Genomic DNA, 15708 nt, shown 5'->3' with positions numbered 1-15708 from the left:
TTCCTGACTGCAGTGTTAAGCAACATACACTACGTCAAAGTAAAAACATTTCAGACCAGACTAAGAAACAACAAACAAAAATAGGAAGTGTAGAGAGATCTGTACTTCAAGTTGAACATTAACAGGCTTTAACAACAATATATCAATTATCACAGACACTCATTTGGCATATGATCTGCCATCGTTTCATGTAATATGACATGATATACATTTTAGGATCACAGCTTCATCATTATGTCTGTCAATACAGATGTGAAATTAACCTTAGACCTTAGTGACCTCAATTGTTATCTTACAATTAAATCTTCAAAAAGTTATGAAACAATAATTATCCCACAGTTCTCCACCACCACCTCCAAATACTTGTTATTTAGCCTAACTATTAGTGTGTCTCAGCAATTGTGTTGCTAGAAACATTCATAGGCATTTACTTATAGAACATAACCCAAACACTTTTGACAAGTTGTTGCTCTGCAACTCCTCTTGTGCCAAAACCTTTAAGTCTGCTTTCCTGAACATGACACTGAAAATCATTTTCAGTAGATGTTAGTGTTATTACGTGGAGTTCTATTATCTGAGCTTACCATACCAAACAGAATTTTACTAGACATTTTCTTCTGACTATTGGCTAAAGCTAATCACAATGACCCTCTTATTTTAGTAGTAATACTTGAACACTTGAGGATAGCTCTTATTGTTTGTCCCAATGTAGTTTTTCTCTTGGTCTTGACTAAAGCAAATAAACTCCATTGATCTGATTCAATTGGGCACAGTGACAGATTACTTGCTAAGCAGAAATATGGCATTCTGCTTTTAGCCCAAATATTAATGTGTCTCTGCAATATATGGTTAGAATCATGGAATAAGAACAGGGGTCTTACAGGACCCTTGGCAAGTTGTTGCTATGCAACCCACAATGATCCTGTATTATAGTCACATCTATCATGATGAATCAGTTCTGTGATGAATTGTGACACAAACTCATTTTTCACCCCAAAACTGCCATCATATAATTTTGTAAAATTGTTGTCATACATGTCATTAAACACAGTCCATTGCAGCATTTATCACAGGTGCCTTTCATTTGTAAATAAAAAAACTGAAAATGACTAGTATGTACATATTAAATGAACAATTCATTATACATGTGATATATCATTTCATAAATATTCAGAATTCAGAATTTCCATTCAAGTAAAACAGAAAAAATAATTAATACAGAAAGCATGTAACGCAATACATCTATAAATAAAGGCGTCAATCACAAGCTATCACTATGGAATATTCTAACACTCTCCATGGCAACAACTCTTGTCTTCATACATAATACCAAGTGAAGATACGCAGGTACTGGTAAGTGGCTCAGGTGACACATGCTCCACGAAACAGTGGTTGTATGAGTAAGTGTTAGCAGGCTTGGTCCAGTTATAAAAACCCTAGACTGTTGCATGACAACACAGCAAGGTTGCTCACACTCCATACACCAGTCAGGCAGACTCAGATAGCAACACGGCCCAGGGATTTGACAAATATCTCTTTGCCATGTACAGGAGCAGTGTTACAGAAAAAAACAGGGAAATGACTAATGTTTACTGGTATTTTGTCCCGTGGACAAGCGTATGTGTTAAACACTGGCATTGTTTGGGTGGCAATCACTTGAGAGGTTGTCAGTATAGGCAATATTGAACTCAGTACAGTGAGGATATCTGCTGTAGTGACCATTCCTTGAAAACATCAAGGTGTGAAGATTGTGATTGTTGAACATATTGGTAAGTGGAGAATGGGATTCTTGTCAGTTTTGTGACAACACAATTAGTATAGTCTTCTGGGAAACATCTGAGGTGAATCTGGTGACATGGGTTTGGGCAGAGCATATGGGTCAGCAGTGTTTGACCAGTCGGTTCTATTGGACTGACTGCTGTGGGGAAAGGTGGATGGTGAGTCCTGGTTGCCTCGGTCAAGGTACTCCAGGATGTCCATGGAATGAGCCTGCACAAGAGATGACACAGATGTACACAGACAAGAATACATTCAAAACTTGAGAATAAATGGTCATGTAAAGTGATTTCAAGGGACTATGCTCCCTGTACAAATAGATAGCAGGGAAATAAGCACCAGCTCGCTTGCCTGGACTGGGATATTAAAGTTTTAGTCCACTACTGCTTATAATGGTTACATAGTGCCCTAAAAAGGGCAAATTTCTACTCATCCTTATGATACCTTAACTATTGGGCAGTTTGGCAAGGACTATAGGACTAGTGCCTATTTCTAATGGTGCCAATTGAATTTCAAACATTTTCAGGTGTATTGCTGTATGTTATCACTATTCTGGGTAGACATCCCAGCGATAGATGGGAAGGCACAGATTCACCAATGAGGTTTCATGCTGTAGTTTGCATTTTACTGCTCTGCTATATCATTTTACACATTGTAATCTTGAGTGAGTGAATGTTGTTTTTAGCATCAGTACTCAGGCTTATCACAGTGGTATGTCAATAATCAAGTCTGGCTTTGACAAAACTGGTTGACAGAAAAAGCAACAGTCAATGATAGGTAGACAACCAACCGGCCGGGTTGCAACATTGTGACCATATCTTCAGATTCATCAGCTCATAGACAGGCATAGGGTACTGAGAACCTCACTGTGATAACCGAACACTGGAATGTCAGCCAATTCCATGTTGTACTCAGTCAGTAGATGTTTGTATCACCCCATACCTATGTGAAGGAGCTCTTCACTCTTGATTTATTGACAGAAGGTTCTGGAGTCTACATGAGTGCCCTCTGGCATGGCCAGTCTTACAAGAAATAGTAAACTGACATTCTCTGTCACACCAAACTAATCTAGTTTTTCATTTACTTATAAGTCCACAAAGACCAAGATTCAATTCCCACCATGGGTACAATGTGTAAGTCTATTTCTGGTGTCCAAATTGCTGAATTATTGCTTAAAACAGTTATAACCTACTGCAAATAACAGTGTAAAACCCTACTCAATCACTCTCACACAAACAAAAGCTCTGGAAGATTTTGGTCTTGGCAAGGATGGTTGAAGACAAGTTAAAGTGACAGGTTATTCCAATTTTTGTTTCATCATATCCATTTTAATATAAAATAATAGTCACTTTAATTTTAACTGACATGAGCGTAGCCAAAACATGGTCATTTCCTTACATCAGTTTCCATGATGTCTGCTTGAAGTCTTCGATCTGATCCTTGATCTATACTTGACAAGATGGTCTTCTCAAACCACAGAGAGTCCTTGTAGAAGTCGCCATGGAACTGAGGCATGTACTTGGGCTCCTCTCGATACTCAGCAACAACAGCCTTCAACAAGCAAGTGAAGGAAGCCATGACAATGTCGAGAGCAAAATCTTGTGTAGGTCTTTTACCAGGGCTCCAAATAATGTTTCTTATGGGTAATCAAATTAGGTCTAGTTTATTTGGTATATTTAAACCAATCAGTAGACATTTTGAGATAATAATTCTGCTTAATAAATGCTGTTTCAGGTGACTTCTAACTTGCATCTGTTCATGTGCTACAGTTAGTGTGTCACATGTCTCATTAGCAATATACCTGTCGAAGTTACAATGAGCGAGATGTGCATTATTCATTCGAGTTAATGTATATGCAGATCTGTACAAAAATATAGATATGCATTCTGGAAAGACCGCTTTGGATATTACACAGTGTTGTTTATAATATTGTTTTGTATTTTAATTTTAGGTGTATTTGTCCACAAGAAACTTATAATTAATTGGGTAATGGTGATTCCAATATTACACTGATACACAGCTTCTTGGTAGCTCTGGTATTCGTAAGAACAAAGTTTAATGGGTGTCAACATTATTGTAGATAAGCCCACAATATAGTAGATGACATTCATACAAACTGTTTTTTATTGTCTATGGTGTACTGGTAGGCAGATGATGGGCACATCAAACCATGTTCTGGATTTCAGATACAGCGTTTGATTGGAAGAAGTTTTCATACTAAGATTACTTTTACCTGCTAGCACAAGATTCAAGTAGAAGCTTAGAGGTTATAGCCTGGCATCTGAGATAAAGTGGTCCATATTGGACATTTATAAACTAACCCAGAAAACTAGGGCAAAATATTTTAATGGCTAAGGACAGCCTTAGAAATTGGCACCAGTCCTGTAGTCCTTGCCACCTGTCAAATAGTTAAGGTATCAAAAGGACTAGTAAAGATTTGCCATTTTTAAGGGTTTTGCTATATGTTATCATTATAAGGACTAGTGGACTAAAACTGTTAGTTTCTATCGCTGCTGAGGAGCACACATTTCCCATACAGGGAGTGTGATGACTTGGTATGCTAAAGGTAAGGAGTTTATAAATCTGGGACTCCTCTGGACGTGTTCAGAGGCCAATAATCAGGCCCAAATCGGGAGCAGATGTCTGTAATAATTCCGAAATAGGAATTAAATATCTCTCAATTTGTTTAATTTTAGTTATTACAAATATTATGGCTTTGGCAAGACATTGAACAAAATAACAATTTCTTTTCCCAATCTGCCTGCCACTTAGTTAGGAATCCGAGAAAAATCCCTGAACTAATATTCATTGTCTTACATTGATGAGTCATAGGTTAAATTACTATAGACACAAAGTGCAAGTTAAAGAAAGAAGCCCTCGAAATCTTCAAAATCCACATGCTTCATGGTTAGGCAAAACATTTCTTGGTTATCATTCATTAGCATAATATCCATAACAGGTTATATGGCAGCAATGCATTAATTTGTCAAAACTTTTATTTGTTATAAATGCAATAAGGGGATCCAGGAATAAGGGGTTTTGGGGAGGGGTCACATTTTGATTTTGTAACTTCATACACAACTATTCCAATAGAAAGAGATGTAGGGGTCGAACCCAACAGCCCATTGCTGGGTCTGCCACTGAATACCTTATATAGGCTTACCATATGCATTTCACCATGGCTACATCTATTCTCCAGAACTGAAGAATCTATAGTGTCTAGTGGGCTGTGTCTTGGAACCTCTGTGTGGGAGGGCTCCAGTCCTTTCAGCAACTGCTCAAAAATTGGATGTCTTCGTGACGGCATAATCTTCTCACTGGAGTGGCTATGGAAACCTGATGACTGAGAATTTGAATTCTGACTCAATGCATCTCTGTCGGGCAACACATCAGCCATCACTACGTCATATTTGTCTTTGTTTGAGAGACTTGAGAAGCTGTCCTGGTTTCTAGATTCCATAAAAGTATCATTTTGTGCTAGAAGATTTAAAGCAGTCAACGGTTGCTGTTTGATCTGGTTCGGGTTGGGTATGGTACAGCTGATTTCCCGCTTCAAGCACATGCTGTCATTATGTTTGAGAAGGTCTATTGCATTCATGGATGCGGAGTCTGAAGCACACATCCCAGAATGAGATCTCAGATTTGTATTCTGAGCTAGGCGGGCCAGATCTCGGACCGATGTAGGTGGCTGGTTGACTTGATGAGAACCACCTAGTATGTCCTGTAGAGAGCTGTGTCCTGCTTGATGGCGATGTCGTGCTATGGTTGCTTGACTTTGGACAGACCCATCCACTTTCTCATACACAAGAGAAGATGTTTCTCTGTTTTGGTTGGCCCAAGTTGGGCCTTTAGAATCTCTTTCCTTTTCCACTGAGTGAGGTGTGAAAGGATTCTCTGAAATGTAAACAGAATATCAATATGTGAGTTGTTTTTTTTCAAAAATGTTTAAGGCTGAGTAATTGTTTAAGATTTCACCTTCAGATACTTTTTCCCCTGAATAAAAAATTAGAGAAGACAGTAGACTTGTTTTAAAGGTTGACTTCTTTTTCAGACAACTGAAGCACTGAAAGTTTGTCATACATCAGGGCTCCAGATCATTTTCTGAGCTAAGGGGAATTTACTCCCATGTTGTCATTCACGTAGGTATTGATAGGTTTCTCTGGGTATTCATTATGCTTTAACTCCCTTAGGTCGTCGATTGGGTGTCTATGACGACTAAAAATAATTTTAAAATGAATTTTGCTTAAACTACTGTTTCAGTTGACAATTTGTGCATTATTCACTGCAGCAGGATTTATGTAGATGTCATGCCTGTATTCGATTGGCAAATACCAGTAAAGATCTGTAAAGAAATAGAAGTATGCAAACTGACAGCGACTGATGGTACTCAGTACTACACAGTGTTGTCACTCAATAAGGTTTCCGACATATTTCTTGGATATTGTAAGCAAGCAACTCAAAAGTAATTGGGAAATTTTCCACAAAAATGCATTTTATCTGGAGCTCTGATACATATTGGACCAATTCCGTGGTCTAGTGGTAGATCGTCCGCCCAGAGAACGGAAGGTCCAGGGTTCGATCCACGGCCGCGTCATACCAAGACGTTAAAAGATGGTACTTGTTGTTACCCTGTCTGGCGCTCAGCATTAAGGGGTTAAAACAAGGACTGGTCGGCTCGGAGTCAGTATACTGTGTCTAAGTGGGGTATTCATGTTAAACTACGGCATGGTATTTCAGTGTGCTAGCACTATAAATCGGCATCTGTCGGGACTAGTACAAGCAGCCACACACACACACACGTGCACGCACGTCACTATATAAGTGAAATAATCTTGGACGCGACGTTAAACCCAATTTCACCTCACCTGATACATATTGTAATTCATTCTTATTTTACAGAAAAATGATAGAATTATGATTTGTTTGTTTATTTATTTGTTGTTTAACGCCGAACTCAGCAATCTTCCAGCTGCATGACACGGTCTGTAAATAATTGACTCTGGACCAGACAGTCCAGTGATTGATATGAACATCGATCCACACAATTGGAATATGATGACATGCATCAATCAGGTCAGTGAGCCTGACCAGTGACCACCCAATTCCGTTAGTCACCTCTTAGACAAGCATTATCGCCTTTTAACGGAAAGCATTAGTTGCTGAAGACCTATTCTAACCCAAATCTTGAAGGGTTGATAGAAGTTTGAGTCCCCACCTATATACTGAGGGGTGAAACTGTCTGCTAGTGATCTGCAAACACTGCCTCCACTTGACAATACACACATCCGCAGTCGGGTGGAGCAAGGCGTCACAGTCCGCAGGGCACTGAAAGTGTTCGGAGTCATGAGAAAAGGCGATAGTTGTGTTAAGATACAAATAAAAAAATAGTGACTTACAAAGCAATGTCATATCAATGGAGGTAAATATATACAGGTACATTGACAGAACTGTCAGAATAGTCTGGTTCTTGGTTACATAAATCATAATCAGCACCTCAGATAAACATACATGAAGATTAATATGATTCTGAAGTACATGCAGAAACATGAACATCAACATTCAAAATTGTAATAATGACACCAACTTGTGCTTCATCTGTTTGTTGAGATCATCACATATTTCCCTGACTGTGTCTGAAATGGAACATTTTTAGAATTTTAACAGTGGTAATTTAATGGACTGCAAGGTTAACAAAAGCCTCTTAAACTAGCATTTCACATTAATGTTATTGGATTTTTAAAAAATGGACTTAAACCCAGCTCATCTTTTATTGACAATGAGGAAGACAGAAATGTTGAGTAAAACATCCAATTCCTGAGATTAACTTATTGATGAGTCATTGGTTAGTATATCATCAGCTGCATGGGGTGGGTATTTTCACTGGGTAATGTGCAACTTACTAATTCCTCGGAATATCTTATGGTCTTGCAGCTTTTGTGATAATTCTTGGACTATGTCATGTATTGGCAGAATCTATTAACAAACAAAACATTGATTGTAGCCGTGGTTGCAATATAATTTAAATCAAAGACATTTTTCAGATTTCTAACATAAACATCCTTGGGTTAGAGCTGTCACAATATGATACTGATGTGTGATATCTGTATTGCCTACAAGAAGCAAACACATTCAGAGTTTTCAAGTTCAGCAAAGGTCACTTTTTTTTCACTGATAACAGGACCAATGAAGAAAGAAAGACTGTAAAAATACAAAAGACCTGAACTAAAGAAAAAAAGGACTGTATAATTAATAGCATAAACACAAATGTCTTACTCTTCAGTATCACAAAATAGCAACAGGAAATCATTGAATCAGATAAACAGCTGAGGAATGTCGTGAATTAAATATCTCAGATAGAAGGTTTTGCTTAATTTTACCAAACTAACAATTTTACTGACCTTGGAAAAATTGTCTAGCTCCATTGAGTTGGGACATGTGGAGATCCCAGTGGATATGGAGCTATAGAAACAAAATATCAAAACTTCATCTCACTACGATAGTGACAAATAAAACATGTGCCTGATTAGCTTCCTGAATCCAGGATCATCCAGGATCATCCAGTGCTGAGTACTATACTGGTAAATCATCACAATGAACTGAACTCTTATCCAAAAAGCAGAAGTGAGTAAATGAAAGTTATATTATAGTAAAACTCTCACACGTGTGAGACAGATATGAGGTCCCTTTGGAATACAATGATGTCACGCTGGAAAGCTATGAAGCAAGGCTACAATGACATCATAATCTTCTGTGATAACTGAATCAGCCTGGTTAGCAGAATGTGAAAAAATATCCACCTAACTAGTTCGGCAAGGATGGAAACCGGACTTTTTAGAGTCAGTTAACTCCCTTGCCTCAGGAAGATGTGTATATCCCAATACATATCCTGACATCTGTGTACACCATTATGACATCAGTGTACAACAGCCCAGACAGTCTCAATGCTGACTTCAACCTCAAACACGATAATTACATGTCCACCCAACTTGTTCCAGATTGTTGATTATAAACTTGATACATCTTGGATTGTCAGGAACACTTTGAATTAACAATTACATCTTTGTGTATGCTTTTAATGTCAACTTTTTGCCTGAGTGAGAGGTATATTTCTTACTACCTGATGGTATGAGACTTCCCCTGTAACAGTGTGGAGACTGGTGTCATCTTCTTACTAGCCACAGGCCGGTATAAAACTGCTGCTGAATGGCCAGAGGGCATTACTGGACTGCTGAAGTCACAGGGTGAATCATATAGTATACTATACAATTGTTGAAGACATGAACCTAACTTTATGGATAACAACTTCTATATTCCTTGTTAAGACATTTCATGGCTACTTCTTGCCCCTGACATTGTTAAGAACAAATATCCAGATACTAGGGCTGGGACGAGTAACTCGGGTACCTGGGTCGGGTGGGTACTGAGTAGGACCCGGGTAGCCACAGGACTACCCGGACCCGTGGTTAGTCACGTGATTATATTGTTAAATGGCAAAAATTATCCAGAACTCTGTGGTTACACTATTAGGGATAAATGCTCACATTTCTTTCTGACTTTGCACACATTCCTTCTGACTTTATATGTTTGCATGATGATAAAACACCAGTCAACTTCAGTGTATGCATGACCAGATCGGTTTATACGTGTATCTCAATGTATTTTGACAGGAGTATGGTCAAACGATTCCAAATCGGACATGTTTTTCCTATCTCTTGAGACCTACAGCGGGTACCCGGGTAGGGTCGGGTAATAGGGAGGTGGGTACCTGGGTAGCAAATTTGGACTCGTCCCAGCCCTACCAGATACATATGCTTAAATGTGCTGATGAGACACAGATTGAAATATTTGTTTAAAAAAATCAAAATAAATAACTGTAATGATTTTGAACATTTCAAATGAAATATAAAAACGTTTATATAAATTGCAGACTCCCATGAGAGAATTTGAATTCTGCTTCACAACCGAACTGAAGTTTTTACCAAGCACAACACAGAGTTTTTCGGATTCCTTTCAACATCTTCTAACAATTTCTTATCAAAAATATAAAAGGCAGGGGCATCGTTGACCCTTACCGTTTACTGACTGTCAGCACATCAACCTCAATGGGAACATCAGAGCTATCATCATGAGGAATGTTTAATATCTTCTTCAAGTCGTCCTCGGTTTCCTTCTTTGTAGATTCTGTCAGCACAATCGGTTCTGTAACATTGATTTCAGGTTGAAAAATGTGGTGTCATGTTGCAAAAATATGTAATACATATTACATCAAGGTCAAGTTTTGTATAATTCTGATTTGTGATCATTTGAAGTATTCACCAGCATTAGGTAATACATGTTATTATATTTTGACAGATATTTTTAAAATACTAAATTAAGAGATTTCCTAGAAGTATGAGATATATTTCAGGATGAAATTTCTATCTTGTAAACAATATTCTTGCAAATTTCTTTTCAAAGCTCTTGCCTTCAAATCTGTATTTAGAATACCATGTACACCATAAAGTGATTTGTGAGACGTCAGACTCAAGGAATCGAAAAACCAGAAAGACACTTACTTCGCGATATTGTCTCTGACTTCTTGCTCTTGTTAAAGAGTCCAAGTCTCTTCTGAAACATAAACCAAACATTTTTGCCATAGATTTTACTTTTCTAAATCAAAGAGTGAGTGAACGTTGTTTTACATTGCTGTCAACAATATTCATGTATATATATCACACATGTGAATCTCGTTGTACACTGCATTTAGCAATACATGTATTCCAGCAACAGTGTTAGACAAATTGTAACGCCATCTCCTCGTCTTTATGTGAATTCGCTTTAACTATTTGGCTACTACAGTGTAGTACACTATCTGGATCATACAAAACTGAAGCCATGAAATATACAGGGAACTTGACCAAAGTACAATGTGTGAAGCCCATTTCTGGTGTCCCCCGCCGTGATATTGCTGGAATATTGCTAAAGACGGCGTAAAACCATACTCACTCACTTGCCCAAAGGTTACAAAGGCTGAAAGACCACTAAGAGAAAGGCATGAATCCCCTTAGATTCTTCTATGCTCCATGACATTAAGTTAAACTTGGTTGAACTGTTGAATTCATATATATTGTTCATCTGCTGCTGCAGTTCAGAACTCCAGTGTTAAGGAATATTCCTTGTTGACTATACCCTGATATGTTACATTTGGTCACGGTATAAAATAAATATTTTCAACTCTCTCTTATTCTTCTTTATGTTATCCTACACCAGCTGGTGTTTCTGAAGGGGTCAGCTTATTACCCCTTTAAGAACTGATGCAAAACTTTATTTTGATAACAATGTAGACGAAAGTGGGCACCCCTGAGATAATAGTCCATACTAAGCAACAATTGAACACAAGAATTCCCAGCCAGTCACCCAGTGACAGCTATAGATAGTAATGTTACTTATACAGTCTGGATATGATGCCATCAGTTAATTATCATTCAAATCTGACATAAAATAAACAAACAATTCAAGGGATTAAGTTTGTTCCTTTGTGGAATACTTGGCTAGTGAATATTTGGTGAGCCAGTTGTTATCAATGTTCAATATGTAGACTTATGTTGGCTTGTCTTACTGGCATCAGACTTACTGTTAATCTGCCTTGTGTTATAACATTGAAACTGTCATCTCTCTGGCTTAGGCCTTTGGATCGCAATGGCTGGGGACAAAGGGGAAGTACAGAGATAGGATACAAATATAAAACAAACACCAAGATATTACTGGATGTAAGAACAGTTTCACGTACCGTATTCGACATAATAAGCGCCCAGGGCGCTCTCAAAATTTGAAATCGGGGGCTCTTATTAGAATATTATTTTGGTGAAAAAAACAGAGTTGAAAGATAAATTTCGTGGTTTTTACAGACTGAAGTATTTATGTACGACAGATATAATATATATAATCCAGAATTTATTAGCCCATAACTAAGGGTGCATATAACACACAAGTGCGTATTATACGCGAATGAATAAGTCTTGATCAATCAGAAGGGATGCTAATTGGGATTGTTCACCAGCCAAAATATTAGCAAATGTCGCCGTGGGCGCTTATTACGTCGAATACTGTATTTACTATTCCCTAAGATAGGTATGTAAGCAGGGACTGTTACCTATCATAATGGTAACCAGATATAACAAACTCCTCACTTACAAAGAAATCATTTATGATTGAAAATCATCAAATATCTATAACTGAGTTGAGGTGGCAATAAATATGTAATATTATATAACAGTGAAATGAATATAAACAGTATTTAATACCACCTACATAAGATATGCTGTGAGCAGTCTTTAAGTGCTTGTTTACATCAGCTTTACTGTCTGAGTCATTCTGAAAATGAAATAGAATTACAGTGCAAACTGAATTCAACTTTTTTCATGTTAACAAAATATAAGCAGCCATGATTTTCAAAACATGAGGTCTCACAACGCATAAATAACAATACCAGTCAAAACAATAACACTCAGTTTGTCTGATGCCACTTTCCAATCTCACATCTGCTGGTTGTAAACCTGTTGAATCCTGCGGTAAACAAGTAATTACCGAAAGTTTGAGAAGCATGACAAATTTTCAGTTTCAAACATTAATATTAATCTGTGAATTCTATCAATAATTCACATTACACTAGAAACGACGTCTTAGGTGAAGATTGTTGATCAATTATGGTTTTCAGAAACGGCAGTCGTGATCAGTGTATTTTACTAAAAGGGGAGCTCAAAAGAATTAAGAAATAATGGGAAATAAAGACATTATTATACTTGCATAAAAATCTGTAAGAAATCCTGTATTACCCTTGCTCTCGCTTGGGAAATACAAAAATTCTGACACTTGTTTTGCAAAATCAGTATGAAACACATGCTCATTTAATAATCTTGCTGTGTCATTGTATATTTATTCTAAATGATATACCAATAGTAATACTCTACACTATGGTGTAACTGTGAGAAATAAAACTCATGGAACTGTCGAAGATACCTTGCTAGAAACTGATTTAGATCTTGTTTTGTTTCTTTCAGCCTTCGTTTTTCTCCTTCGTTTACGTTGAAGTATTTCATCCTGACTACCCATACTGGAGTCACTAGCATCTGATGAGTAGCACAATGTGACAGACTCTGGTGGGTGTGTCACAACTGTGACACCTGCCGTGCTCGCTTCACTTCTATTTACTGCATCGGGTGCTGCTTGGAAATGTTTACGAAAATCTAAAATGAAAGAAGAAAGATGTATACATGTTTTCCTAGTTGTTCATTGTCTGTGACAACTTTTCAATGACAATAGATTGTCATCTGAACATAGCCACTATTAACTCAGTTAACCAGGATGAAACAGAATTTAATAACAGACTCAAACATTGGAGGCCACATTGAGAAATCATTTTTTTTAAAAGAAATATTTTATGAGGATGGATATTGTACAAAGCTAGTGATATTATTAATGTTCTTTTCAAAAGTAATTTTGACAAAGATGTAAAATGAATATAAGAACATGCTTAATGCAGAGTTCGATTTTTAAATAAACCCAGGAAATAAGAAATTGAATCACATGGTATTAACTTCAATGAAAATGAAGGAGGAAAACTTTCTAAAATACACTGTCCATTATCTAGCTCATGGTGAAATGATATCACCTAGGAATGTTTGATGACGGATCATAAAGTTAGAGGTGAGGTGAGGTGAAATGGGATTTAGATTATTGCACTTATATAGCGACGTGCATGCACGTGTATGTGTGTGTGTGGCTGCTTGTACTAGTCCTGACTGATGCCGATTTATAGTGCTAGCACACTGAGATACCATGAGGCAGTTTAACATGAATACCCCACTCAGACACAGTATACTGACTCCAAGCCGACCAGTCCTTGTTTTAGCCCCTTAATGCCGAGCGCCAGACAGGGTAACAACAACATCTTTTGGTATGACGCGGCTGGGGATCGAACCCCATACCTTCCGCCATAAAGTTAGAGTGTAACAATATATATCATTATTCCTACTGTGTGCCCTATGGTAGCATTTGTTAGGAATTTTAAAATGCCAATAGGGTCATCGATAGTATGCATAACAATTGATAGTTTCAATAGTTGCAATAGGTATATTAATAAAACATATTTTATGCAAATTTCAAACCTGCCTTTGTGGTTGGTTAGCAAAGAACACAATCCCTTCAGATCAGTTAGGTTCCTTTGGTCTGAGTAGCAGCAGGAAGTAAAATGGGATTGTCAGAAATACTTTATTCATTCTTACTACATTGATTAATATAATTATCAAGCCTTAAAGTTGGGTTGCTACTATTGCAGTTTCTATTAAAATAGTTTGACAACTATCTCAATACTATTGCAAAAGTGTGGGGTATTGCAATAGTGAAAAAGGCTCCAAAGTCCCTGGGTATTTGTAAATTCACGTGCATCTGATCTTTTGTGTCCAAAAGTATGAAAACTAGGCGATATATTGCCATCAAGGCAAACATCAAAGATCTCATGTGTTTTTTGTGCGTGTTTCTTGTGTGTTTTTTCAGTTTGCTATTTTTGTTGGTAAATGGACCTAAATCATCTTACCAAATAAATAAAATTATATTAAAATATACCACACTAACTTACCAGGGGTCATAATGAAAAGTGCTGAATGGATTTGTCACCAAACATGAGATAATTGAGATTACTGACTTATCAGAGTTCCCCATAAGTGTACATCAGATAAGATACAGCACCTGTTTGTGTGATATATAAGTTCTGATGACTGCAACATGAAACTAAACTTTCTCTCTATCACTTGATTCAATGAGCAGCCTATTGTTTCAATGTTGAAACTTGAATGCAATATACAATATTTATTCATAATTGTTTTTACCTGCAAGAATTGATTCTCTTTGTCTTCTTATTTCGTCTTCTTTTGTTGAGATCAGATTCACGTATGATGCATGTTTCTTGTGCACTTTTCCCATTGACCCATAGCCTACTTTTTGATAAATGAAATGAAAAGAAAATTTTTTACTTGAAACATATCAAATACATCCCTGCCAAAGAAAACCAGTAGAGAGCTACATGTACCAGAATATGTACACACCTCTTTAATTAAGAATGGAACGTCAGTTTGGATGGGTTCATTGAAGTGTGAACGATTTAAAAGCGCTGGTTAAACTGTGTGAACCTCCGAGCTTGCTACTTATAATTTCATACTTTGTAGTTGACTGGTCTCGCCGAATAATATTATAACAATGTTTGCTTAAATTTGAAGTCCTCTGGTTTCGCCGAAGAACATTACAACAATGTTATTTTATCGGTATTTGCCGGCTCATAGAAATAGCCACACAAAGACACAATCACCATAAAGGTTGTATCATAATAAGAACCCGGCACATTTTCAATGAGACCAAACACAGTAAATCACGCAGACTACGTAGATCTACATATTCCATAGTTTGGTAGCTGTCTGGTGGTGGTTTTTTTGCAGACCTGAAATAAATGACGCATAGCCGTGGTGATTTCATAAGTAAGTCCTACATTTTAGACTTAGGCCTAATATGCCACGCAGACATTGAGTGAAGACACGGCCGAAGCCAGTAAATCGGAAAGTGAAATTCTCTCTCAGACGATCTAAATTTGACTGTTTATATTTGTATTTTGTGTATTTTTATCCGCCAGGAAGACTTACGATAAAACGGAATTAAAGATAAACATACCAACCAACTTGAGCAACGCCAAGGAGATTTTTTTTCAGTATTTCTTTGCTTGAGATGTTTAATGATTCAAATATCGCGCGCCTGCCAAGTCGCCATTTGTAAAACTAAGAAATGGGTCAAGCCGCCGTTGGTATTTTTTCTTCACTGTGTAAACTGTAATGATATAAAAAATAACGGTCTAAATTGGTGTTTGGATGTTTCTGTGTAATGAAGTATTCTATAAGGTCTAATCTA

General features: G+C 37.2%; 1 protein-coding gene across 4 annotated transcripts; it reads right to left on the bottom strand.

The window, feature by feature from the left end:
- Nucleotides 1-85: 85 nt before the first annotated feature.
- Nucleotides 86-15669, bottom strand: LOC124114875. 4 transcript variants are annotated; one of them, XM_046475666.2, is made up of 15 exons: nucleotides 15475-15669; nucleotides 14643-14750; nucleotides 12775-13001; nucleotides 12067-12129; nucleotides 11390-11458; nucleotides 10332-10383; nucleotides 9849-9975; nucleotides 8894-9004; nucleotides 8175-8235; nucleotides 7677-7749; nucleotides 7361-7409; nucleotides 6992-7101; nucleotides 4940-5670; nucleotides 3175-3327; nucleotides 86-1989 (listed from the first exon to the last, which is right to left on the bottom strand). In XM_046475666.2, the coding sequence occupies exons 2-15, from the start codon at nucleotides 14734-14736 to the stop codon at nucleotides 1813-1815; spliced, it is 2097 nt and encodes a 698-aa protein (XP_046331622.2). In that variant the 5' UTR covers nucleotides 14737-14750; nucleotides 15475-15669; the 3' UTR covers nucleotides 86-1812. The 4 variants fall into 4 exon arrangements, with proteins under 4 accessions (XP_046331622.2, XP_046331624.2, XP_046331623.2 ...); XM_046475668.2 differs by having other exon boundaries at nucleotides 8894-9001; XM_046475667.2 differs by having other exon boundaries at nucleotides 14643-14747.
- Between the last annotated feature and the right edge of the window lie 39 nt (nucleotides 15670-15708).

The sequence above is a fragment of the Haliotis rufescens genome, unplaced genomic scaffold (genome assembly GCF_023055435.1).
Source record: "Haliotis rufescens isolate VD_foot unplaced genomic scaffold, xgHalRufe1.0.p SCAF_109, whole genome shotgun sequence".
Lineage (NCBI taxonomy): Eukaryota > Metazoa > Mollusca > Gastropoda > Lepetellida > Haliotidae > Haliotis > Haliotis rufescens.
This window is presented reverse-complemented; position numbering and strand designations above follow the sequence as displayed.

Coding starts and splice junctions, on each gene's coding strand:
- LOC124114875 (XM_046475666.2), bottom strand. CDS start 14,736: ATGGGAAAAGTGCACAAGAAACATGCATCATACGTGAATCTGATCTCA. Junction 13,002..14,642: donor AAGAGAATCAATTCTTGCAG/GTAAAAACAATT, acceptor CTTTCATTTTAG/ATTTTCGTAAACATTTCCAA. Junction 5,671..6,991: donor TTTCACCCCTCAGTATATAG/GTGGGGACTCAA, acceptor TTTACATTTCAG/AGAATCCTTTCACACCTCAC.